The 24,855-nt window shown below is 32.7% G+C and overlaps 1 protein-coding gene across 4 annotated transcripts; it reads left to right on the top strand.

Moving 5' to 3' along the window:
* Nucleotides 1-151: 151 nt before the first annotated feature.
* LOC138327522 (kinesin-II 85 kDa subunit-like) lies at nucleotides 152-24,733 on the top strand. 4 transcript variants are annotated; one of them, XM_069273683.1, is made up of 24 exons: nucleotides 152-286; nucleotides 3,066-3,191; nucleotides 5,305-5,352; nucleotides 5,631-5,714; nucleotides 6,080-6,142; nucleotides 6,680-6,754; nucleotides 7,065-7,144; nucleotides 7,431-7,550; nucleotides 7,678-7,772; nucleotides 8,197-8,239; nucleotides 8,496-8,592; nucleotides 8,873-8,927; nucleotides 9,357-9,439; nucleotides 11,614-11,631; nucleotides 14,292-14,399; nucleotides 14,611-14,715; nucleotides 15,114-15,203; nucleotides 15,517-15,613; nucleotides 15,877-16,019; nucleotides 17,004-17,063; nucleotides 17,987-18,190; nucleotides 21,832-21,936; nucleotides 23,171-23,321; nucleotides 23,842-24,733. In XM_069273683.1, exons 1-24 carry the CDS (start codon nucleotides 284-286, stop codon nucleotides 23,904-23,906), a joined length of 2,118 nt encoding a protein of 705 aa, XP_069129784.1. In that variant the 5' UTR covers nucleotides 152-283; the 3' UTR covers nucleotides 23,907-24,733. The 4 variants fall into 4 exon arrangements, with proteins under 4 accessions (XP_069129784.1, XP_069129785.1, XP_069129787.1 ...); XM_069273684.1 differs by lacking the exon at nucleotides 11,614-11,631; XM_069273686.1 differs by lacking the exons at nucleotides 23,171-23,321; nucleotides 23,842-24,733 and adding an exon at nucleotides 22,811-22,852.
* The last annotated feature ends 122 nt before the right edge of the window (nucleotides 24,734-24,855 follow it).

Below are 24,855 nucleotides of genomic sequence, written 5' to 3'. Positions count from 1 at the left end.
ATAAGATTTAATACCAAAACATCGCATGGGTATGTGTATACTTATTTACATTCATGAAAGTGGAACAGTAAAGCAATCGTTAAAAGATTTCAGATTGACTTATATTGAATATTGAAATATTGTTTAAGAATGCTCCTCCCGCTTTTGATGACGTCACTGGTATTGTAGTATTTACACAAGTACCTTGGTGAGACTTCACTGGAGCTGGCCTCCAGTAAATTTGTCTTACAAAACCTCATATATCTTCACTTAATACGTCTGGAACGTCATCAAACCATTAAGGATGGTATGCTTCATCTTTTACCCCAGCGTAACTTTCTATTCGTTTGTACTGGTGGTTCGACCGACCTATTTGATTCGACCTACCAAATGAAATGCCCCCCCCCCCCCCCTCCCCCCGCTATCAAGTTGTTGGTTTCGCTTTTCGGTTACACTGCTCAAGTCGTTTCGGTACATTGTACTATTGTTTCGGGACGAATTGTTTCCGAAACGACCAGAATCCTCCCTCCCCATATACAGTAGAGGTATTTCTGTGTTGTTGGTATTACAGTTTCTGCTTATCTATTTTTTTAATACGACATATAATGGATGCAGGCTTTTAGCCTCTATATCCATATCAATATTACATGAATTCAATGATACAATGATAAATGTTCTTTGTATCCATATTCTTCTGATCGCTATATGTAGAGTATACAGTATACATATAATATATACATGTAATTTAATGTTCATTTGAGTTAATAAGCATATATTTAAGTTAAAATGTTTTTTGACAGTTTCTCCAATGATTGTCTAAAAGAATTTCAAATTTCTTGACATCTGTTGCATCTATAACATATCTAAACTCAATGTGTCTGATAAAAGGCAATCCTGCACGACATGGAAAGATCGATGATTTTGTACTTGTTTATTTTCTACATTTAAGGATCTGCTTTGGTGAAAAGGCAAAATTTTCTGATGACAAACTTTTTTCTAATATCTATTTTTGGAAATAGGAATTCACACCAAAGTTGAAAATATAATAAAAGTAATATGGTGGTGCATGCTTGATTTTGAGCTATCATGAATTAAAGGTAGCCATGTGACGTATACTGTGGTTTTACCGGAATTTCACTGTTCTGAGCATACAACATATGGTGGCGGGGAATTCGACAGGACATGGAAAATAAAAAAAATTATAGTGTGCGAACGCGAAAGTATTGCGTATGAACGCAATCTAAACATTTTGTGCAAATGCAATAATCACTGAGTAATTGACAGTTAATTATCAGGTTTACTATTTCATTGCAATTTTTTATTTTTCTTGTCCTTTCCCAGCCACCGTATACACATATGAACTAAAGCGATATTTTGCAAATTATATTAATTGTCTGATAAGTATGAATATATTTGATAAAACCAATGTTTTCTTTAAGAAAAAAATACAATGTATCACACGGTCACCCCTAGCCCTACCGGTACCCTAAATTTTGAAGAAGAAAATACATTGTTTTTTTTTTTTTTTTTACAATTTTGACAGAATCAACGCACTATAGAAAAAGTTCTGATGAATAATGTTTTCTGAAATTTTGCAGTTCAAAAGAAATTAATTAATAAAAGAAGTTGCTGTTTCTAAAACCATCGGGTCAGGGTGCTTGATTTTTTTATACTGTTACAAAGTTTGTTATTTTCCAGCATTTCTTGTAAAAAATTTAAATCACTTTATCTTCATGCAAATGTAAAATTTAAAACCAATATATTTTGATTCCACTCTTAAATGCTTATCATTTTCATCTCTATGAACTTAAAAAAGATTTACAGAAAAAATGAAATTTCTTTTTTGTTTATTTTTTTCTTTTTTTTTTTTCAAAAGTTATCAGTATGTATGTAACATCATCTTAGGCAATCAATACACCTTTTCTGATGTTTAAAAAAAAAAGAAGATTTTTTTGTTTCGGAAAGGTATTTGGCCTTTGACTCGCTGATGCGACAACATTTCAGCTTCAACGAGATTAAAATCTCACCAGAGCATGTCATGAAGTAACAAGCCTGCATTTGAATATTCATTAATTACCCAAATACAGGATATATGTAAAATGAAAACGCACAAAGTTATTTATTTTTTATGTGGCACCATCACTAATGCAACTTTCTACATCATTTCTCAAATGGGGATAAATTTCATTGTTTAAATTTTTACAAACAGAATCACATTGCTTACTTTATGCTCAAAATAAATTGTTATTTTATGACAAAGGTAGTAGTAGCATTCAATAATACATAAAAACATGGAGTCTTAAATCAGTTATATGGCAATCTCAAAATTATGACACCCTTTTTTGATAAAAAAAATAAAAACGGCTTAATATGAACTTTCATCCTGCACTTGGATGGACATGATGGACTATTGCCCATATGTGGGAGTGTGCCACACGTAATTCAAAGTAGACCTATGTACATATATATATATCATTCCTCATTGAGTCAAACGAACCATTTTCTACTTACAACATGGAACAGTAGTCGGCCCAACAAACCAGACAGTCCCTGAACAAAACAACAATTGCATTCTTTGATCTGATAATTGTCTAGCATACAAAAACATAGACTACCTCTATGCATTATGACGATAGATCTTTTAATATCATACCATTTGTTGATGAGAATGTGACATGATTCTTTGTGCTCATCCCCTCTCGATAGATATTTTTGACTACATTAAATAGCATTTGGTATTATTTTGTAAAAAGTCAAAAATGTTTGATTACTCCTCATTTGCATTTAAATTTAGTTAAATACATGTATATATTCTTTCTGTAACTACGAGGAACATTGCCGGAGAAACGCATAAACAGGAACAGGTTAAACCGGAAGAAAGAATAGTTTTTTGCCCTCCATACAAATCATCAACCTCAATATTTGTGCTCACATACATCCATGTTACTGGCCTAGTGCTTTGCTCTTATCATAGATGTTAAATTATCTAATTTTTAAGTAGTGGATGACATGGAAATGACAACAAGTCATTATTATTTTATTAGAAAAACGTATTTTTGATAACAACATGGTATGATTGTTTTCAGCCTGAAAACATTAACATCAAAGTTGTGGCTCGCTGCCGACCTTTGACCTCTGATGAGGCCAATAAAGGAGCAAAACCAGCTGTGAAGATATCTGGTGACAAGATTTCTGTGGAAACTGGAGGAAAGGTAATAACTATAAATTCATATTATTGCCTGCATTAATGTTCAGTAATTAACAGTAATAAAATCTATCTTGTCACAGACAAAAAAAAATTTCACATAAAATCTAAATTTTCAAGGATATTCAGTAATGTTTCTACATTAATTCATGTAATTCAAAAATGGGATTTAATAATAATCATATATGTATTAGATATCATGATCAAGATTGTAAATGATGTTTACTTTTTTAGGTCACTTGACCATAGGTCATGGTGACCTATTGCGATAGCCTTTTGTCCGTCATCGTCCGTAGTGCGTCGTCTGTCGTGCGTTAACTTTTTGTTGTGAACACGATAACTTGAGTAAATGTGAACCGAGATTGATGAATCTTTGTATGTAGCTTAATATTAACAAGATCTCGGACGAATTCGAGTTTCAGGGTTGCCGGGTCAAGTTCAAGGTCACTGCTACTATTTTTAGAAAATCCCTATCAGCACTCTAGCATCTTCATTCCTCGAGTGATTTTGATAGATAATTTCTTTTTGTCAGCACTCCGTCGTGCGTTGTCAACACTTTTTGTTGTGAACACGATAACTTGAGTAAATGTGAACCGAGATTGATGAATCTTTGTATGTAGCTTAATATTAACAAAATCTCGGACGAATTCGAGTTTCAGGGTTGCCGGGTCAAGTTCAAGGTCACTGCTACTATTTTTAGAAAATCCCTATCAGCACTCTAGCGGCTTCATTCCTTGAGTGATTTTGATCACACTTCAAACATAGACAAAGGATCATAATATCTCGGACAAGTTTGAGTGTGAAGATTGCCAGACTAAGGTCAAGGTCACTGTTATTATTTTTAGATAATTTCTTTTTCGCACTCTAGCGGCTTCATTCCTTGAGTGATTTTGATCAAACTGCACACAACTACAAAGGACTGAAAAAGTTTGAACTTCAAGTTTGCTGGGTCAAGGTCAAGGTCACCGTTACTATTTTTAGAAAATCCTTTTTAGTGCTCTAGCGGCTTCATTCCTTGAGTGATTTTGATCAAACTTCACACAAATTTAAAGGACCATACTATTTTTGACAAGATACAGTTTCAGGATTGCCAGGTCAAGGTCAAGGTCACTGTTACTATTTTTATGTCACCTGACCATACGTCATAGTGACCAACTGCAATAGCCTATTGTCCATCGTGCGTTAACTTTACTTTGTGAACACGATGACTTGAGTAAATGTTAACCGAGGTTGATGAAACTTTGTATGTAGCCTTAGATCAACAAGATTTCGTACGAGTTCAAAAATGGGAATTATTTGGCAGTAACGTAAAAGTTATTGTTCTAATTTTATCATTGTGCTTGTGAACAAGATAACTTTGGTAACTGTGAACTGATTTTGATGAAACACTGTATGTAGCCTTATATCAACAAGATCTAGGATGAGTTTGAAAAAGGGAATTTTTCGACGGTAACTTTATTATAGAGTTAATGTCCTTTGTAATAATGCTATTATTGGACATTGTGTTCTAAAGATATTGTGGTGCTTTATCAGAATTGTGAATTTTATAACCCTTGGCCTCTTTGTTTGCCCTTGGGGAGGATGCTAAGTTTGCTATAGTTTATATTGAATACTTCTTGGGTATATTTTGTTTATTTTCTACTGGAAATTGTTCAAACTTTTGATTCACATTATAACCACAAGAGGACATTTTGCTATTATGTCATTTTGACCCTGTCTCATCCCCAAAGGCTGAGGCGTGGAGCCCGGTGGGGTCCAAATGGCTTAAATATTTAGGTCACCTGACCATAGGATGATAAAATTAGAAAGAAAAATAACAACCATATGTCAGTTATGATAAATTTTTCCAGTTTGCAAATTCATCCAAGACCTCATTGCATACAGAGTTTCATCAACATCAGTTCATATTTACTTCAGGTTCTGTGTTGAATACAGGAGGGAAAAAATTAACACACCATGTGTTAAAGTCCCTCATAGCTATTATGTTGGCCCTTAAATGACAAATTACTATTGGATGTCAGGTGACCGTTAAGGCCCATGGGCCTCTTGTTTTCTAGGAACAATATGTATTAGATATCATGATCAAGATCGTTAAGGATGTTTACTTTTTTTTTTTCTAGGAACAATCCTTTAGTTTTGATGGAGCTTACGGTAGTGATGCTAAAAATGTAAGTAAAACTATGAACCATATCTATTAGGAACTTTATACTAGAATCACTAGATCATAAGTCAGTGATATAAAATAGAACCATCAGTTGAAAAAGTTTGCTTTTATTTCAAATAATCAAAATAAATCAATAGACATTTGATTATGAATGTAAAGTTTAATTGATGTACTCTAGTTAACTTGTTTATTTATTTTGATAATAAAATGTAATTACACTAATGTTATGTCAGAATGAATCATGTGTTTAAAACTTTAAAATGAGGATTTTATTTTTAACAGGACCAGATTTTTAAAGAGAAATGTGAATCAGTGCTACAGAGAGCCATGGAAGGATACAATGTTACGTTTATGGCTTTCGGCACAGTAAGTTTTTACTATATATTACATTATTTATCTATTGACATGAACTATAAGTATCATACCTGACCTATTTTGTTTTCAAATGATGAAATCATCAATTAATCAGTTTCGAACTGACAAGTTAATTTCTTAGTGTTACATCACACACACAATAAACATATACAATGTAATTAAACGAGTTTAACTGAGTGAGGTATTGCATACTGTGTCAGTGTAGCATTGAAAGACTTGAATTTTCTAAAATTTGTCCAAATAAGAATCCGAATTATCAAAATAAGATTTAATTTACGTTTTAAATGCTTAATTAGATTGTTATTTTGATTCACACCTGGATAGAACAATAAGTGATGCTCTATTTCCATTGTTAGACAGGGTCTGGTAAAAGTTACCTGATAAACGGCAGTGACAGTGAACCAGGGATAGCACCTAGTGTAAGTATACACTTATCATATGGTATAACTTTTTCATCTCAACCAAAGAAAATGTTTCATGTGCAATATTCAAGGATTTTGTTAAAAGAATATCGAGTAATATTCATACCCTATTGCATGACTTTGTATTACAGTTAAAGGATTTGAGAATCACTGGAAATTAAGCAATGAAATCAATTTTCACTTGATTCAATTTTCACTTGATTCAATTTTCACTTGATTCAATTTTCAGCAATAGATACTGTAAACATGGAAATTTATGCGAGGCATAAATTTACATTAATTATGCAAATGTCAATTAGCACGAAAATTTCCCTCTCGCATAAGATTTTGTGTCTATATTTGAAACCAAGTCGCAAAAGCTTGCAGTCATATGTATTGCGAAAATAATGTAGAAAATATCTACACATACAAATCGCGAAATCACTCACTCGCGAATACATTCACATTTACAGAATAACATAATGCTATGCACTTATTGTACATGTACACAACATTAATGTATTTGTGTCATGCTTTTTTTGTCATCATAAATAGGTGATCAGGAGAGTATGTCAAGTAATGGCAGAGAAGAGTAACAGGGAATTCTTCACTACTGTGTCCTACCTAGAGGTAACAGACAAATGTCACCAGGCCCCAGTTCATTGATACAACAAAAATCACTGACTTCTGTCAAAGAATTAAGTCACCATGGTCACCCTATGTTACTTATGTCAAATGTTTTGTGAAATTGGGGCGAGGCCTTTCTATCTTGTTGATTTTTTTTACCATACATATCATATTTATTATGCAAATTTTCATCTTATGATATCAGATATGTCATGCAGTTCCAATATTGAGTATTTTACTATGTGTTAGCTTGATTTAAATTTACTGAAGCTTTTTACATTGTTTACTTTCACATTATATATACATATTCTAGGTCCTTGATCAGAAAATGACTGACCTTCTGAACCCTCACAACAATCCAATGAAAATCAGACAACATCCCCACAAGGGAATGTAAGTAAACAATGCATAATTATTGCTTATGCTGTTACTTAAGATGAATACTATGTACATGTATTGATAATTATTATTATTGTAGATTAATTTTGTAGGTTGACAATTTTTTTAATTTTAACTAGCAATATACTGCTGTCAAATATTGTATTTATACTTTACAAATTTGTGAATGGATTGGCTGCATTGGTTGTGAACGTAAAATTCTGTTACATTATTAATTTTTGATGGATTAAATGACTTAGTTCTGAAGATAAAATGAAGTACCTTGTTGAAATTGTTACAGATTTGTTGATGGACTGGCGGAGTTGGTTGTGTCTGGATATGATGACATGCTGAGACTGTACGACCAGGGAACTCGAGCTAGGAAGATGGGAGCCACAGACCTACAGGCTCACAGGGAAAGGTTGGAAGGTTTTCTGACTGATATTGAATAAACATTTTTGTACAATGATAACTTTACACATAAATCTCTGATTTAATGACATTCAGTATAGAAAAGAACATTTAATTAAACAGATGTTTATTTGTAGGGCCCATGCAATATTTACTATAGTGGTAGAGCAGAGAGAGAGACAGTCCAGTAAGGTGGGAGTCCGCTCCGTCATCACCATCGTAGACCTCGCAGGTATAACATAGAGAAATGAGTTACAGCAATCTCTATTAATTCCTTCATTCTTATAGCCAATTAACTGAGTGTTGCGTTGGAAAGCCTGTAAAATAAGTGGTTCCAAGACTTGGAAAATGAAAATTTAAGACATTTTTTTTATAACATTCAAAAATTGTTGTAGCAGTACATGTATATAATATGCTGAATCAAGTAAATTTTGTCATCCTCCTTATAGTAGGTTGTTGGGATGAAAATTGCTTTCAGTGAGCTTTCTATATATACATATAGAGACAACTTTTATAAAGAGACAGTTGAGCAGTCATTTTATACTATGCATTCTCACTTGAAACTAATGAGAATCCTGTCAAGTATTCATTGTCTAAACATTTTTTCTGACTATGTTATATCTCATTTAGTAACATAAAATGTATATGTTTAACAGGCACAGACAACCGTGGCAGTTCCGACACTAACGCCATTGCTGGGTAAGTTTCCTCATATTTCACATATAACAGAAGAGATATTAAAAAAAATAGTGCTATAGTGTAAAAAATACATACGGTATTTTCTGGACAATAAGCTGCACCTTATTTCAGGTTCATGTTTACACTGATATTAAAAAAACACTGTAAAATCAAAATGTCAGTGTGAGTAGTTTCCAGTGATAACTAAAACACTGAAGGTCACAGAAATTCAGTGTAAATTTACCTGTCTACATCTAACAACTGTTTGGATTTACAGTGTTCAGGGTATTCTGAACGTGCTGAGTGTTTTGGGAGGAAACAAGAAGGGATCAGCTGTTCCTTACAGGGACTCTGTAGTTACTAGGCTTCTACAGGTACAGTAGATTTCAACACTTTAAAGCGAAAATAGAACACTTCATCAATTATGAATCAAATGAATGCAACTACATTTTTCACATAAATGTATCTATTTACTGTATAAATCTTCCATTTTGGTATTTCTCATGAACACATTACTTGTAATTTGTCATTCAAGAATTTGAAGTTGACTTATTGTTCATGCTTCTTTAATATGTGTTAATGTGCTTTGAAGTGATTATTAGTATCAACTCAAAGTGATCTTGTGTAAAATGTTCATCAAATGTGTTGTTCCAGGAATCTCTTGGCGGTAATGCAGTGACAATGATGTTTGCAGTTGTGGCACCAACAGGTAAGTGGCCAATGTGTGAAACACCTGGAAAAAAATTTCACATGATATTTATCTGCCCTTGCAGGTAGGTATTTATTGTGGTGTCATGTTCTTGCATGCGAAATGTCCTACTCTTTAAAGAAAACAAAGTGGATTTTGCCCACAAAATAATGATGTCACAATGGATACTTACCCGCAAGGCAGGTAACTCTGCAATATATGCAAAGATGTAATATAGATAAGTTTAGGGGGTTTAACGTACCTTCGCAATAAAATATCTATGGGTCATATTTATAGAGGATTACATTTCGTGCAAATAAAGTACATTGTCATGGTAATGGATATTAATTTTTTATCTCCAGATCATTCAACCATGCAACATTTGCATGGGTGCTTTACAGTTCAAAGCATGAGCAACTTCCCGACACCATTTGACCTTTTACATTTCAGATCGAACCCACCAGGAGACCTACAATACACTGCAGTATGCTTCCTACGCCAAGTCCATCAAGAATCACGTCAAGATGAATATGGTAAACCCAGATTGAGTTAAACTTATTAACAATATGTAGCCATGTTAGTTTTCAAGTAAGGTACCTAATTATATAAATAATATACAAGTTAATTTAATTTTTTTAACATATATATGGTTAGAGTTTAGAGTAAATATATTTTCATGCAATACATTTGATTGCTATCAAAATATGTTTCATGTATATATTGCATTGCTTGACATAGCTAACTATGCTAGAAATTTTAGTTCATATTAACCTAAACATAATGGAATCAGTTTCATTTTTATACTTCTTCCTCTTTGAGTAGTTTCATTCTTTAATAACCAAATTTTAATGCTCATTTTGTTCATAGAGATATAATTTATATGTGATTATCTTCTGAATCATTAATAAATGATTTTTTGATAAAAAATACCATTGTGTGTGAATGTATTGTCAAACCATGGTTATACATTGTACCTACTGTTTTTACTTAAGTGATAAAGTCATTGACATCATCATCATATATTGAATCACTTTTATGACCACTGTATGATTTGTTATGGCCATCACACAGAATCCTTATGTAAGTACACTTCCAGCACAGACTGCATGACATGCTCGGGGACCACCTTAAATCACTGGGCCTATTTCTTTGTTTTTTTGTTTTTTTTTGCTTTTGTTAAAAACACTGTTATATAACCTATTTTCTCTCATACCGATGAAATATACTGATGTTGTCTGTGTCTGCATTACATGGCTACCCATGCATTATGGCTGTGTGATTCATTCATGGCTGGTTTTAATTTAAGGAATGCATACAATGGGATTTTTAGGTCACCTGAGACAAAGTCTGAAGTGACTTATTCTAATCGCCTTTTGTTCTCTATTGTCTGTCTTGTGTCCATAAACAATTTACAATTTTGCATTCTTCTCCAAAACTACTGGAGCAAATTCAAATTTTTCACAAACGTTCTAAGGTGTATTAGGCTAATCAAAATTGTTAATTTCATTACCCCACCCCCCATGTGGCTGTGGGTGGGGCCAAAGGGGTAAAATTGATTAACAGAAGCCTTTTCTTCTCAACTGACAGATATGGTAAAATCAAATACTATTTATGAGTAGAAAATTTCTAAGGCCCTTTACAAAAATTGTGAATTTCATGGCCCTTTGGCTCTGAGATTTTCCCTTGTGGATAGAGGCTAATTGACAAATACCAATAGTTTATAGAGGGAATACACATTTTTGAGCATTAATTTGCCTGTGGTATTCAATTTCAATAGGGGCCTTAGGAGTGGAACCAAAGGGGCTCAAAATAACTAAAATTCAAAATTCTTCTCCTCATATCACAGAATTGGTGGAATCAAATACTCTCTAGTAATTTTTCATGAGAATGATTTTATTTGATAGTTGACATGTTTCAGTATTTACAGATTGTCTGCCTGCAGGAAAGTTAAAATACATATCATTAACATATATATGTAATAAAGTTCAGGTTGAAAGGAAGATTCAAAGAATGATAATATTTAACTCACTGAATCACAATTAATGTGGTGTAAAACTAGTGTTGGGAATCGGTTGTAAAATGGTAATCGATCATCGGTTTAGGACAATTTACTAATTATCGATTTTATTATGGGATACTATTTATAGAAAGCTCTATATATTTATGTATTTCACCTTTTAGTTTTTCTGAAGAATTTTAGAAAGATATCCACTGAACCAACAGTGTGAAGAACTATTTTTTTTTAATTCAAATTCTTGATTATCTATGATGTTTAAAATATTTTGATATGTGGTTTTGCACTGATATATAACATAATAAAGGTTCAGAACAGAATAAGATAAGCAGGAGTTATCTCCCATTTTAATAATCGATTATTACCTTTCATAATCGATAGTCTTTGGAAAAATCATAATCCATTGATCATCGATTAAAATCGAGAATCGGTCCAACGCTACGTAAAACCATGAGCCAGTCTTATTGTTTACCTCTCTTTGTGATCCACTGGGTACAATATCCCTATCCTTGATACCTTGATACGTGTTACAGGATAACCATCAAGGCCATTCATCCTCACGTAATTAGTATATATGTGTGTAATTAAAATCAGTTCATATTTTAGTGGCCTAATAGTAATGTTAATTATTGTAATTATATTCTATATTTATGTGATCTGTGGTAAAGAAATGTTGTCTCTATTCCTATTCAGTCTTTTGTTGACGGGAAGGTAATCCTCAGTAAAACACATAATAACAGTTTATACAGAACTTATAACAGCATGACAATATATGTGAATGTGGTTAAAGGAAAGGAGTATAATTGATGAACACATACCATACAGCTGGTTATTTTTGTGGACCAAAATTTTCACAATTTGATCTAAAAATGAGAAAATCATGTTACCGAATTTAAATTTTCATAATCTGGATTTAAGGATATATATCATTCAACCATTTCTCATCATTTTGTGGATCAAATTGTTGTGATCATTGCAATGTGCTGCGAAATCATGAAATTATCATCCCCGCGAAAATAACTAGCTCTACAGTATTGTTTAAAAACTCAATGTTAAAACTAATCTGCTTTTACAAGTAAATAATGAAAAAATTATAACACTATTATCTTTTATCAACATTTTAATCAAACACCGGTAATAATTAAGTAAATTGCCATTATGTATGCTTTATATTACTGAAATATTTAATTAATGTTCACGAATCAAAGTACTAGAAGTAATGGTGTACCTGTCATTAAAGAGGCTAACAGTCATGTTACCACATTATTATATTTCATAAGCATGCATATATTCTAAACATTGTCATTGATAAAAATATAACTAGAGATGGCATTAACTGTGTTGGTGATTTTCCAGGTAAATTGAATAACTGATGCAGTTAAATTTAACAAATTAAAACAATAATACAATAATAAAATAATGCATGTGTTCATGGATCTTATAAAATCCAAGTCTGAATTATTATCAAGAAAATTTCCATATTTTTACCTGTCAGTGAGCTGATGCATATCCAATGGTACAAATGTATACATGTATTTTGGGCAATTGTGCAAGCATTCTTAAAAGTTAAGGTGCATGTTATACAAATGGTATTAATTTCAAACTTTGATTCTATGGTGAACATATGTTATGCTAATGCATATTGATCAATTTCTATCAACCAATACATATGTAACTAAATATACTGAGTTACTTATATGTTTATTCTGTTATCATGATTGTTGCTATTGCATCGTGGGTAGTTATCACTTTGTTTCTTTAATCAAATTATAAAATTGACTTTGGATTTGGAGAAACAGAATGATATATATGAACTTGTATTGAGGCCTTGAGTTATTCTTTCAAATAATTGGCTAATCAGAAGATCTGTGATCATATATACCCAATTTATAACAGACTTGAACGAGGAGCCTCAAGTAGGTACGAGAAGGAAATTTGTAGCTATGAAATTACAGTGGTTGCTAGGGGAATAACAAGACTATACTAAATGAAAAATTATACATTTCCATCACTAAAAACATCTTAGAAGATGGAAATCAAATTTAGCATAATATTGATTATAGACTAATAGATATGAAATACAGAAATGTGGTAAAAAATGCTAGGCCTGTTGCTAAACAACAAAATGTCAGAATTATTGGATTTAGCATTTTTCATGAAATTTAATGTCATGTATATTATATGGTACTAGGTTACCATGGTATGGAAATAATAACCAACGGTTATTCTGCATTTATTATCTTAATTTTGAAAATTGATTTTACTTTGACGTAACTATCAGAACTTAAACTCTACATAATTACAAATTTGAATTTTTGTTTGAGATGACTGTCACACCAGCTTAATTATTGTGAATATCTGTATTTATATGTATGATTATCTTACATTGCACAGTATATACATTTTACGTTTTATTTAACTAGTTGCATGATGTATGTGTCATTACTGTCAGATCAAATATTACATGATTGATATTTTGATTTTTGTATGGAAGTTATATTGTTGATAACACCTACTACAGTATAATCATGATTATTTATAAAACTTTGAAACTATAAAAAAATCATAGGCCTACTAGTCATTTGGTTAGTACTTCTTACATGGAGACAATACCATCTAATTACTTAAAGATGCTCCACCGCTGACAAATGGTATACTTTCTCTATCAAAAACAGGAGCAGACGATTTAGTATTTTTCTTCAGTTATAAAAGTTACTTAGTTTACACCATTACCACCATTGAAAAGTTTGAACATATAATTTTACTTCAAGATAAAAATATCAAAAATAATTAATTGCATCCCGAAAAAAATATGTGGCACTATGTCCTATATAAAATGAAGTACTGATTGATTATTTTATATTATTTTTGTGTTAATTAGACATTTAAAAAGTAATTAAAAAAGTATCCTAACAAAATTTGGACTAGCCTGTGTTAAATTACTGCACAAAGTCTGCCATAATTAAAGTTGTAAAAGAAATCAAATAGAGAAGTCATTGGTTTTCATATTAATGTGAGGTCAGTGAAAATGGGGCCTCAAAAAGTGGGAGGGGCGCTTACAGGGATGGGGTTGCTTATTGGGTCGAATATGGTATATAGTTGGATATGGATTGCATTTAGTTACAGTAACTAGTATAACTGTTGTAAGATGATATATACAAATGAAATTAGAGAAAATCTTTTGGGATTCTTCTGGTATATAGAACCCTAAAAATTGTCTTCAAATGATATATAGCGTTATGTAATTGTCAGTGTTGATCATTTAGATTTCAGTGCTAGTGTTAAAGTAGATATGTTTTTGTCCTTATATGGACGAAGATAAGACGGCCATTTGTTTGTGATATTAATACTTTGATGATTATATCCTACAGGATGATTCCAGTGACATAATCCAGGACTTACGGGATGAGATCTCTAAACTGCGGGACAGGATTGCTTCTTCTTCTGAACCCAACAAGGATGATGTTCTAAAGATGCAGGTAAACACATTGATTGGTCATTTTTATAGATATGTAATGTATACATGTCTTTAGTTAAGCTACAAATAAAAGTATGATGCATGAGATCTGAGAGAGGGCTAGATTTTCCACTGAATATCAAGTAAATGGAGAAAATGTTTTGGACAAATCATAAGATACCAATACATAGTATTCATCTTTTTTTTTAAAAAGGGGAAATTTTCTTTTACAGGACCTTGTACAAGACCTACAAATAGCTAAGCAGTCAACTTGGGCAGAGCGTGAAAGGCTGTCCCAGAAATTTGAGGAAGAAAGAAAAATCAATCTTGCAAATAAGGTTTGTGTTATTTAAGTAGTTCAAAAGAATACTTTCCTCTGAAAATTAGAGATAAAAAAACCTTATTGTTTCTCTTTAAAGGCCAAAAATCTGAATTAAATCTCAAGGTCGAAAGTGGTGAATTAGAGCTTCACTGTGAAGGACTAAGTCCTCAGTTACAGTTTAACTCTGAAAGTCAAAGCCCTAGCTAGCTGGATTAAAGTTTCATTCTAAACATTCTAAAGGTCGTCAAGCTATGAGTTTGTAAGATTTTTCAGGGACTGCTCACTACAGGCCAAACATAGTTGATAGACTGAGGTATGACAAACTAGACTTAAACAGTGAAAGGGATAAAGAATTTTATGGTATAATTTGATTTACATAAATTATTATGCAGTAGTAACAATGTTTTGTTTCAGGGTATCCTAGAGTGGGTTACAGACAATGTGAGGAAGGGTAACAAAGAACTACAGGAGAAGATGATACTCCTACAGAAAGAGAAAGACCAGGTATGTCTTTAGAGTGATTGGCAGTAATAAAAAAGTTTGGCATAGTACAAAAGTTATATAATGATAATTTGCATGAAAAAGGATAAAGTCCATTTCTGAATCGTACTCATTTTATAGAACCAAGTAAAAGGGGTGAAAACTATTTTACTACTAGATAATTGTGATTAATTTTGTCTATATAAATCTGAAACTACAAAATGTAGTTGATGTTTCTTTCCAATAGACAAACATGTTATCGTAGATCTAGTTTTAAATTGACGATCATTCAAGATTTTTGTTTACTGAGGACTATTTTCTTATTTCTAATGTAAAGCTGACTCTACAATATAAAGAGAAGAGGAAAGGTGTTGATGTGATGAACGAGGATCTACAGAAGCGGATTGCTGAGTACTCCAAGTGGACAGAGAGTGGTATGATACAGCTGTCTCATATTACATGACTTCATATTTATACAAAACAGCTGAACTAATCATTCTGACCATATCAGTCATGAAAATTTCAAATTGATTTTGATCATGTAAAACAAGCTTCCTTCCACGAATCATACTTCGTAACTCACAAAAAGAAATTGTCAGGCAATATTGCATAATGTATGGTTGGTACATGAACTATTGGATGGTAAAATTCCAAATTAAGATTCAGGGAATTAATTAATATCTTTTGTTTTAAACAGGAAAATCTTCAGAATCAGAAACTAAGAAGAGGGTGACAGCTATTCATGAACTGAAGGAAAAGCTAAGGAAAGAAACAGATATTTTGAAGAAACTCAAACAGCAATTAAAGGATGTTCAGGATAAGCAGCGAGAGGAAAGGGAGGTAATTATGAGGCCCAAAAGGGAAATTACAGGGTGTTAAAGGGAGATAATTTTCACTATACACAAATGAAAAGATACATTCTTAATTAGGTTAGTTGATTGATAAAGGGATATTACAAATATAATTTAAAGGGACAATTCACTCAGGCTAATTCTTTTACATAACTAAGAAGCAAAATATGGCATAAATGTATTGTTCTACATTTCTTATGAAACATTTAACATAAAATATTAACAAATTCCACATCATTGTTTAATATTTAATTGATACCGTTGTAATAACAAATTGTTGATCAATACGATTAAGCAGTTACAATATGTACGCTGTACCCATACCCGAGCCAAAGTCACACATGTTAAACAAATGAACTACATTACCATTGAGGAGATGATAATATGATTTTTAGGCAAGATAATTCACCTAATAAGGTAAACACACTACTGTCAGAGCGATTTGAGCAGTTCTCGACAAACGTTGCATTACTCTACGAGCAAGGGACAGGGTTCGGCAAACAAGATGTTCGACCACAATATGTAATGGCAGACAGCGAGCTAGTTTGAACATTTCACACGCATTTCACCACCATGGGCTTTCCTGGCATATTAAGTAAAACCGACAGATCTAATTACCATTAGAACTGTTTTTTCCCGATATATGTACAAATTTTTATGTTCTCTTAGACTGAATTGTCCCTTTAAGGACTTCTATTTAGGTAAGAAGGTCGTAAAAGGAGATAAAAAGGGAGATCAACTATTTGTCTTATAAACTATAACCAGACTGCAGTATTGGCTGCATAGAGCTACTGCATGCATTGTAGGTTTGTCATAGGAACATTGTTAAATATCCTGGAATGACTACATTACTTTGAAGTGACGTGTTAGTAAATTAAATGTGATTATCTCAATAAGATACAAATGTAATATGTTATTTTTATTTGAAAGTGAAGAGTGTGAAACTTAAAACCAAATGATGGTGTGTTTGTAGAGTGCCAAGGCCCAGATGACAGCTATGAAGGGAAGTGCAGAAGTGAGGCAGAAAGTAGAGGTATGTACCAAAATCGTTATATAAGTTTTAGGGCCATTTTATTTCCTTATAGATGTATGTTTATTGTCACAGTTTGTGTAACATATCAACTTATAAATAGCTATAGTTTGCATTATTAAGAAGAGCATTTAAATTTTACATGTATATAATAGTTTTTGTAGTTGTAGGCCTAGTTTTTGCAAACACAAACTGATCAGATATAGATTGAATTAAATTCATTTTATTGTAAAATTCTACACAAAGAAATACAAACTGTTCATTAATTTATTTATTGTACACACTATTCATTGATATTGTGTTCCTCTTACCTATATTTGAAATGTAACTTTTGTTGTGTTGCCATAACAGCTGAAGCAACAAATTTTGTTGTGGTGCCATAACAACTGAAGCAACAAATTTTGTTGTGTTGCCATAGCAACTGAAACAATAAATTTTGTTGTGTTGCCATAACAACTGAAGCAATAAATTTTGTTATGTTGCCATAACAACTGAAACAATAAATTTTGTTGTGTTGCCATAACAACTGAAGCAATAAATTTTGTTGTGTTGCCATAACAACTGAAGCAATAAATTTTGTTGTGTTGCCATAACAACTGAAACAATAAATTTGTTTGTTGCCATAACAACTGAAGCAATAAATTTTGTTGTGTTGCCATAACAACTGAAGCAATAAATTTTGTTATGTTGCCATAACAACTGAAACAATAAATTTTGTTGTGTTGCCATAACAACTGAAGCAATAAATTTTGTTGTGTTGCCATAACAACTGAAGCAATAAATTTTGTTGTGTTGCCATAACAACTGAAGCAATAAATTTTGTTGTGTTGCCATAACAACTGAAGCAATAAATTTTGTTGTGTTGCCATAGCAACTGACACATTCAGTTCTTGTAAACATACCTCTGATTAATGTTACAATAACAGCTAGAGGAGCGTCACCAGTTAGAGCAACAACACAAGGCCATGGTGGCCGACGAGCTCGACAAGATGAACATTGAGATTGAGCAGGAGAAGATGGAAATCCAGGTTAAAATGACTGATGGTAAAAAGTACACCCCACAGGAGGGGGCTGCCCTAGAGATACAGGTGGTGGAACTGAAGGCTAACAAATCTGTGATTACCTACCAGGTAAGTGTCACATTACAAATCAGTGATTAACTACCAGGTAAGTGTTACATTACAAATCAGTGATTAACTACCAGGTAAGTGTCACATTACAAATCAGTGATTACCTACCAGGTAAGTGTCACATTACAAATCTGTGATTACCTACCAGGTAAGTGTTACATTTGAAATCAGTAATTACCTACCAGGTAAGTGTCACATTACAAATCTGTGATTACCTACCAGGTAACTGTTACATTACAAATCTGTGATTACCTACCAGGTAAGTGTTACATTACAAATCAGTGATAACCTACCAGGTAAGTTAATACATTAAAATCTGTGATTACCTACCAGGTAAGTGTCACATTACAAATCTGTGATTACCTACCAGGTAAGTGTTACATTACAAATCTGTGATTACCTACCAGGTAAGTGTCACATTACAAATCTGTGATTACCTACCAGGTAAGTGTTACATTACAAATCTGTGATTACCTACCAGGTAAGTGTTACATTACAAATCTGTGATTACCTACCAGGTAAGTGTCACATTACAAATCTGTGATTACCTACCAGGTAAGTGTTACATTACAAATCAGTGATTACCTACCAGGTAAGTGTTACATTACAAATCTGTGATTACCTACCAGGTAAGTGTTACATTACAAATCTGTGATTACCTACCAGGTAAGTGTTACATTACAAATCAGTGATTACCTACCAGGTAAGTGTCACATTACAAATCTGTGATTACCTACCATTACAAATCAGTGATTACCTACCAGGTAAGTGTCACATTACAAATCTGTGATTACCTACCAGGTAAGTGTTACATTACAAATCTGTGATTACCTACCAGGTAAGTGTTACATTACAAATCTGTGATTACCTACCAGGTAAGTGTCACATTACAAATCTGTGATTACCTACCAGGTAAGTGTCACATTACAAATCTGTGATTACCTACCAGTAAGTGTACATTCATTGTTACATTACAAATCGTGATACTTGTTACATTACAATCTGTATTCCTACCAGGTAAGTGTACATTACAAATCTGTGATTACCTACCAGGTAAGTGTCACATTACAAATCTGTGATTACCTACCAGGTAAGTGATTTACAAATCTGTGATTACCTACCAGGTAAGTGTTACATTACAAATCTGTGATTACCTACCAGGTAAGTGTACATTACAAATCTGTGATTACCTACCAGGTAAGTGTCAATTACAAATCTGTGATTACCTACCAGGTAAGTTACATTACAAATCTGTGATTACCTACAGGTAATGTACATTACAAATCTGTGATTACCTACCAGGTAAGTGTACATTACAAATGTGATTACCTACCAGGTAAGTCAATCTGTAGTGTACATTACAAATCTGTGATTACCTACCAGGTAAGTGTTACATTACAAATCTGTGATTACCTACCAGGTAAGTGTTACATTACAAATCTGTGATTACCTACCAGGTAAGTGTTACATTACAAATCTGTGATTACCTACCAGGTAAGTGTCACATTACAAATCTGTGATTACCTACCAGGTAAGTGTCACATTACAAATCTGTGATTACCTACCAGGTAAGTGTTACATTACAAATCTGTGATTACCTACCAGGTAAGTGTTACATTACAAATCTGTGATTACCTACCAGGTAAGTGTCACATTACAAATCTGTGATTACCTACCAGGTAAGTGTTACATTACAAATCTGTGATTACCTACCAGGTAAGTGTTACATTACAAATCTGTGATTACCTACCAGGTAAGTGTTACATTACAAATCTGTGATTACCTACCAGGTAAGTGTTACATTACAAATCTGTGATTACCTACCAGGTAAGTGTTACATTACAAATCTGTGATTACCTACCAGGTAAGTGTTACATTACAAATCTGTGATTACCTACCAGGTAAGTGTTACATTACAAATCTGTGATTACCTACCAGGTAAGTGTTACATTACAAATCTGTGATTACCTACCAGGTAAGTGTTACATTACAAATCTGTGATTACTCCAGGTATGTACATTACAAATCGTATTACTACCAGGTAAGTGTTACATTACAAATCAGTGATTACCTACCAGGTAAGTGTTACATTACAAATCTGTGATTACCTACCAGGTAAGTGTTACATTACAAATCTGTGATTACCTACCAGGTAAGTGTTACATTACAAATCTGTGATTACCTACCAGGTAAGTGTTACATTACAAATCTGTGATTACCTACCAGGTAAGTGTTACATTACAAATCTGTGATTACCTACCAGGTAAGTGTTACATTACAAATCTGTGATTACCTACCAGGTAAGTGTTACATTACAAATCTGTGATTACCTACCAGGTAAGTGTTACATTACAAATCTGTGATTACCTACCAGGTAAGTGTTACATTACAAATCTGTGATTACCTACCAGGTAAGTGTTACATTACAAATCTGTGATTACCTACCAGGTAAGTGTCACATTACAAATCTGTGATTACCTACCAGGTAAGTGTTACATTACAAATCTGTGATTACCTACCAGGTAAGTGTCACATTACAAATCTGTGATTACCTACCAGGTAAGTGTTACATTACAAATCTGTGATTACCTACCAGGTAAGTGTTACATTACAAATCTGTGATTACCTACCAGGTAATGATACAATTTACAAATCTGTGATTACCTACCAGTGTGTTACATTACAAATCGTATTACCTACAAATCATTACGTTACCTACCAGGTAAGTGTACATTACAAATCTGTGATTACTACGTATGACATTACAAATTGTTTACCTACCAGGTAAGTGTACATTACAAATCTGTGATTACCTACCAGGTAAGTGTTACATTACAAATCTGTGATTACTACCAGGTAAGTGTACATTACAAATCTGTATTACCTACCAGGTAAGTGTTACATTACAAATCTGTGATTACCTACCAGGTAAGTGTTACATTACAAATCTGTGATTACCTACCAGGTAAGTGTTACATTACAAATCTGTGATTACCTACCAGGTAAGTGTTACATTACAAATCTGTGATTACCTACCAGGTAAGTGTTACATTACAAATCTGTGATTACCTACCAGGTAAGTGTTACATTACAAATCTGTGATTACCTACCAGGTAAGTGTTACATTACAAATCTGTGATTACCTAAGTGTTACATTACAAATCTGTGATTACCTACCAGGTAAGTGTTACATTACAAATCTGTGATTACCTGCCAGGTAAGTGTTACATTACAAATCAGAATTTGTATGAAAGGAGGAAGAGTTGATATATATATTCATTGGTTCCGTCCTGTTGCCTTGCATAGCATCACATCCATTCTTCTTTTATATGGAGATGGAAGCATTTATGTCTTAAAACAGACATTTTTAGTTTATTTCTTACAATTACTTAACACAGGTAAATCATATGTATCCTAAAAATGTGTATATTTTAAAACACTGAAGCTCCTGCGTATCATCACATTCGACTCAATGCTTCAATGTCTAAACTAAGTACTTTAACATGACTATTTAACTGAATTGTCAAATTAAAAGGTTTGGTGTTCTGTCAACATTTCATATGGAGCTGAAGGCATTCATGTCCTAATACAGACATTTTTAGTTTTTTGTTAACATTCAAGAATACCTTTAATCATTGCAGCTGGAGACTCTACAACAGGAGAAGAATCGTCTGGCTAAAGAGTTGGAGGATGTGTATAAACTACACAAGGATGAGATGGAGATTCAACAGCTCCAACACTTCCAGGTAATAGGACCACCTGTTTAATTTAAATTGATTACAAAATAATTAATGTTATACAATTTATAACTTATAAATTACTTTTGAAACCTGAATGTGCAAGGATTTTTTGAATTTTACATTTTCAATAGTTATCTTGATATGTAATTCTGTATTTCAGACTTTCCCTAGTTATCGTGATATATAATTCTGTATTTCAGACTTTCCGTAGTTATCGTGATATATAATTCTGTATTTCAGACTTTCCCTAGTTATCGTGATATATAATTCTGTATTTCAGACTTTCCCTAGTTATCGTGATATATAATTCTGTATTTCAGACTTTCCGTAGCTATCGTGATATGTAATTCTGTATTTCAGACTTTCCCTAGTTATCGTGATATATAATTCTGTATTTCAGACTTTCCCTAGCTATCGTGATATATAATTCTGTATTTCAGACTTTCCATAGCTATCGGGATATGTAATTCTGTATTTCAGACTTTCCGTAGCTATCGTGATATATAATTCTGTATTTCAGACTTTCCCTAGCTATCGTGATATATAATTCTGTATTTCAGACTTTTCGTAGCTATCGGGAAATGTAATTCTGTATTTCAGACTTTCCGTAGCTATCGTGATATATAATTCTGTATTTCAGACTTTCCCTAGTTATCGTGATATATAATTCTGTATTTCAGACTTTCCCTAGTTATCATGATATATAATTCTGTATTTCAGACTTTCCGTAGCTATCGTGATATGTAATTCTGTATTTCAGACTTTCCCTAGTTATCGTGATATATAATTCTGTATTTCAGACTTTCCCTAGCTATCGTGATATATAATTCTGTATTTCAGACTTTCCGTAGCTATCGGGATATATAATTCTGTATTTCAGACTTTCCGTAGCTATCGGGAAATGTAATTCTGTATTTCAGACTTTCCGTAGCTATCGTGATATATAATTCTGTATTTCAGACTTTCCCTAGTTATCGTGATATATAATTCTGTATTTCAGACTTTCCCTAGTTATCGTGATATATAATTCTGTATTTCAGACTTTCCGTAGCTATCGTGATATGTAATTCTGTATTTCAGACTTTCCGTAGCTATCGGGAAATGTAATTCTGTATTTCAGACTTTCCGTAGCTATCGTGATATATAATTCTGTATTTCAGACTTTCCCTAGTTATCGTGATATGTAATTCTGTATTTCAGACTTTCCGTAGCTATCGTGATATATAATTCTGTATTTCAGACTTTCCGTAGCTATCGGGAAATGTTTGAGGAACAGAAAGCTGCCCTAGATCAGAGGTACAGACAGCTACTGGAGGACTCTATACAGGATGCCGTCTTCTTGTCCAGTCGTAACAACGAGCTGATGGATGAAAATCGTGATCTCAGGCAAAGTATGTACTAGTGGCAATATATTTTATTTCTGATCTGACAATGTTATGCGGTGTATTATGTAAATTTTGGAAATTCATGTGGAGGAGAATTTTTATTGCCCCATGTTTCTTTGCCTCTTATATTATACTCTGACATTTGAACTATGCCAGACATCTAGCTGTGAAAATGTTGAAGTACAAGTAGTACACAACTGTATAACATATGAACTATTCGTGTACATGTACTTCTTTGTTTTCATAGATAGAATTTTCATGGTTAACCGATTGAACCATAGTGATAATAATATAGACATAAATGCTGTTGTTTTTTTATGCGTGGTTTTACAGTTACCACTAAAAAGGTTTTTTATGCGTGGTTTTACAGTTACCACTAAAAAGTTTTTTTACATAACTAACATTTCATGTTATATAGTACATTAATTATAGATTGGGCTATCAAGTTTTCATTTCCAATATTGTCTCCATGGACTCATGATAACAAACAAAATTTCACTACCTTTCCGGAATATTTTTGTTTCAGACATTGCCGAGATGAAGGATGTGATCACTAAGCTTGGTGGTCGTATTCCATCCGGAACTGTGTAAATTACCACCTAGAGTGACGTCCCTTTTCAGAAGTACCCAGGGTGATCAAAAGTATAGCTGGTGTACTTGGTGTATTCATCATCCTATATATATACCTTGACAGTTTACATAAATCAGCGAGTCTGATATCACCATTTTTACTGTATTTAGAACATTCTTCTTGAAATATTGCATTTCTGTTATCAACATTGTTTTACGATATGACTTTTATTGACTCTATAAAATTATATTTGATAAACATTATTGGTTAAATGCTTAAAATCATATCATGGAGTTTATCAAAATAAAGAAATACCTTGTTGGCCAGTAAACAGAAAAATGAATTTGCTGTATCAGAGCTCCATGGTTGATCGCACTGCACAGTACTTAATTGTAGCAAAGCATAGTGTGATCAACCCTGGGTATATGGCAATGAATTTACTGGTGACATATAAGGAAATAATATGACTGTGATGGTGTCTAACCAGTTATGTCCAATGAGGTCGGCTTTAATACGTAAACTTGAATAATTTGAGTGATACAATAACATTTACTTCAATCCGTCCAGTAACATTTACAGTTTAAATTATCTACATCAATATACCATTGTTTTTTTATTTTAATTTCTCTTGATTTCTGACGTCTTTATTGTTTTTTGTCTATACAGACATTATACATTCCATGTGTAGATATTAGTTATATAATCCGAGCTACCGTCTCGCCTATCAGTTTTTCAAAGTGCTGGTCACTTTTAAATTATTTGAATTATACCTATATAAATAAACATTATTCTATTGGTATATGTCAAAGTAACATTTATTTTATTAACAATAAATTAATCAAAATGACATTCCTTTATGTGTTTTTTTCCTTACACTTGTAATAACTAAACAATCCTGTAAACCAAGTTATTTATGCAACTTAATTTCACCTTTTTGTTTTCCCTGAATGACAGACTTATTCATGATGA

This window comes from Argopecten irradians, chromosome 7 (assembly GCF_041381155.1).
Source record: "Argopecten irradians isolate NY chromosome 7, Ai_NY, whole genome shotgun sequence".
Classification (NCBI taxonomy): Eukaryota; Metazoa; Mollusca; class Bivalvia; order Pectinida; family Pectinidae; genus Argopecten; species Argopecten irradians.
The sequence above is the reverse complement of the archived record's forward strand: the minus strand, read 5'-3'. Positions and strand labels throughout refer to the sequence as shown.

What these genes read in the sequence shown, in the direction of transcription:
- LOC138327522 (XM_069273683.1), top strand. An exon ending in CTGTGGAAACTGGAGGAAAG is followed by an intron (nt 3,192 to 5,304) that starts GTAATAACTATA and finishes TTTTTTTTCTAG; the next exon opens with GAACAATCCTTTAGTTTTGA. An exon ending in CGTTTATGGCTTTCGGCACA is followed by an intron (nt 5,715 to 6,079) that starts GTAAGTTTTTAC and finishes TTCCATTGTTAG; the next exon opens with ACAGGGTCTGGTAAAAGTTA.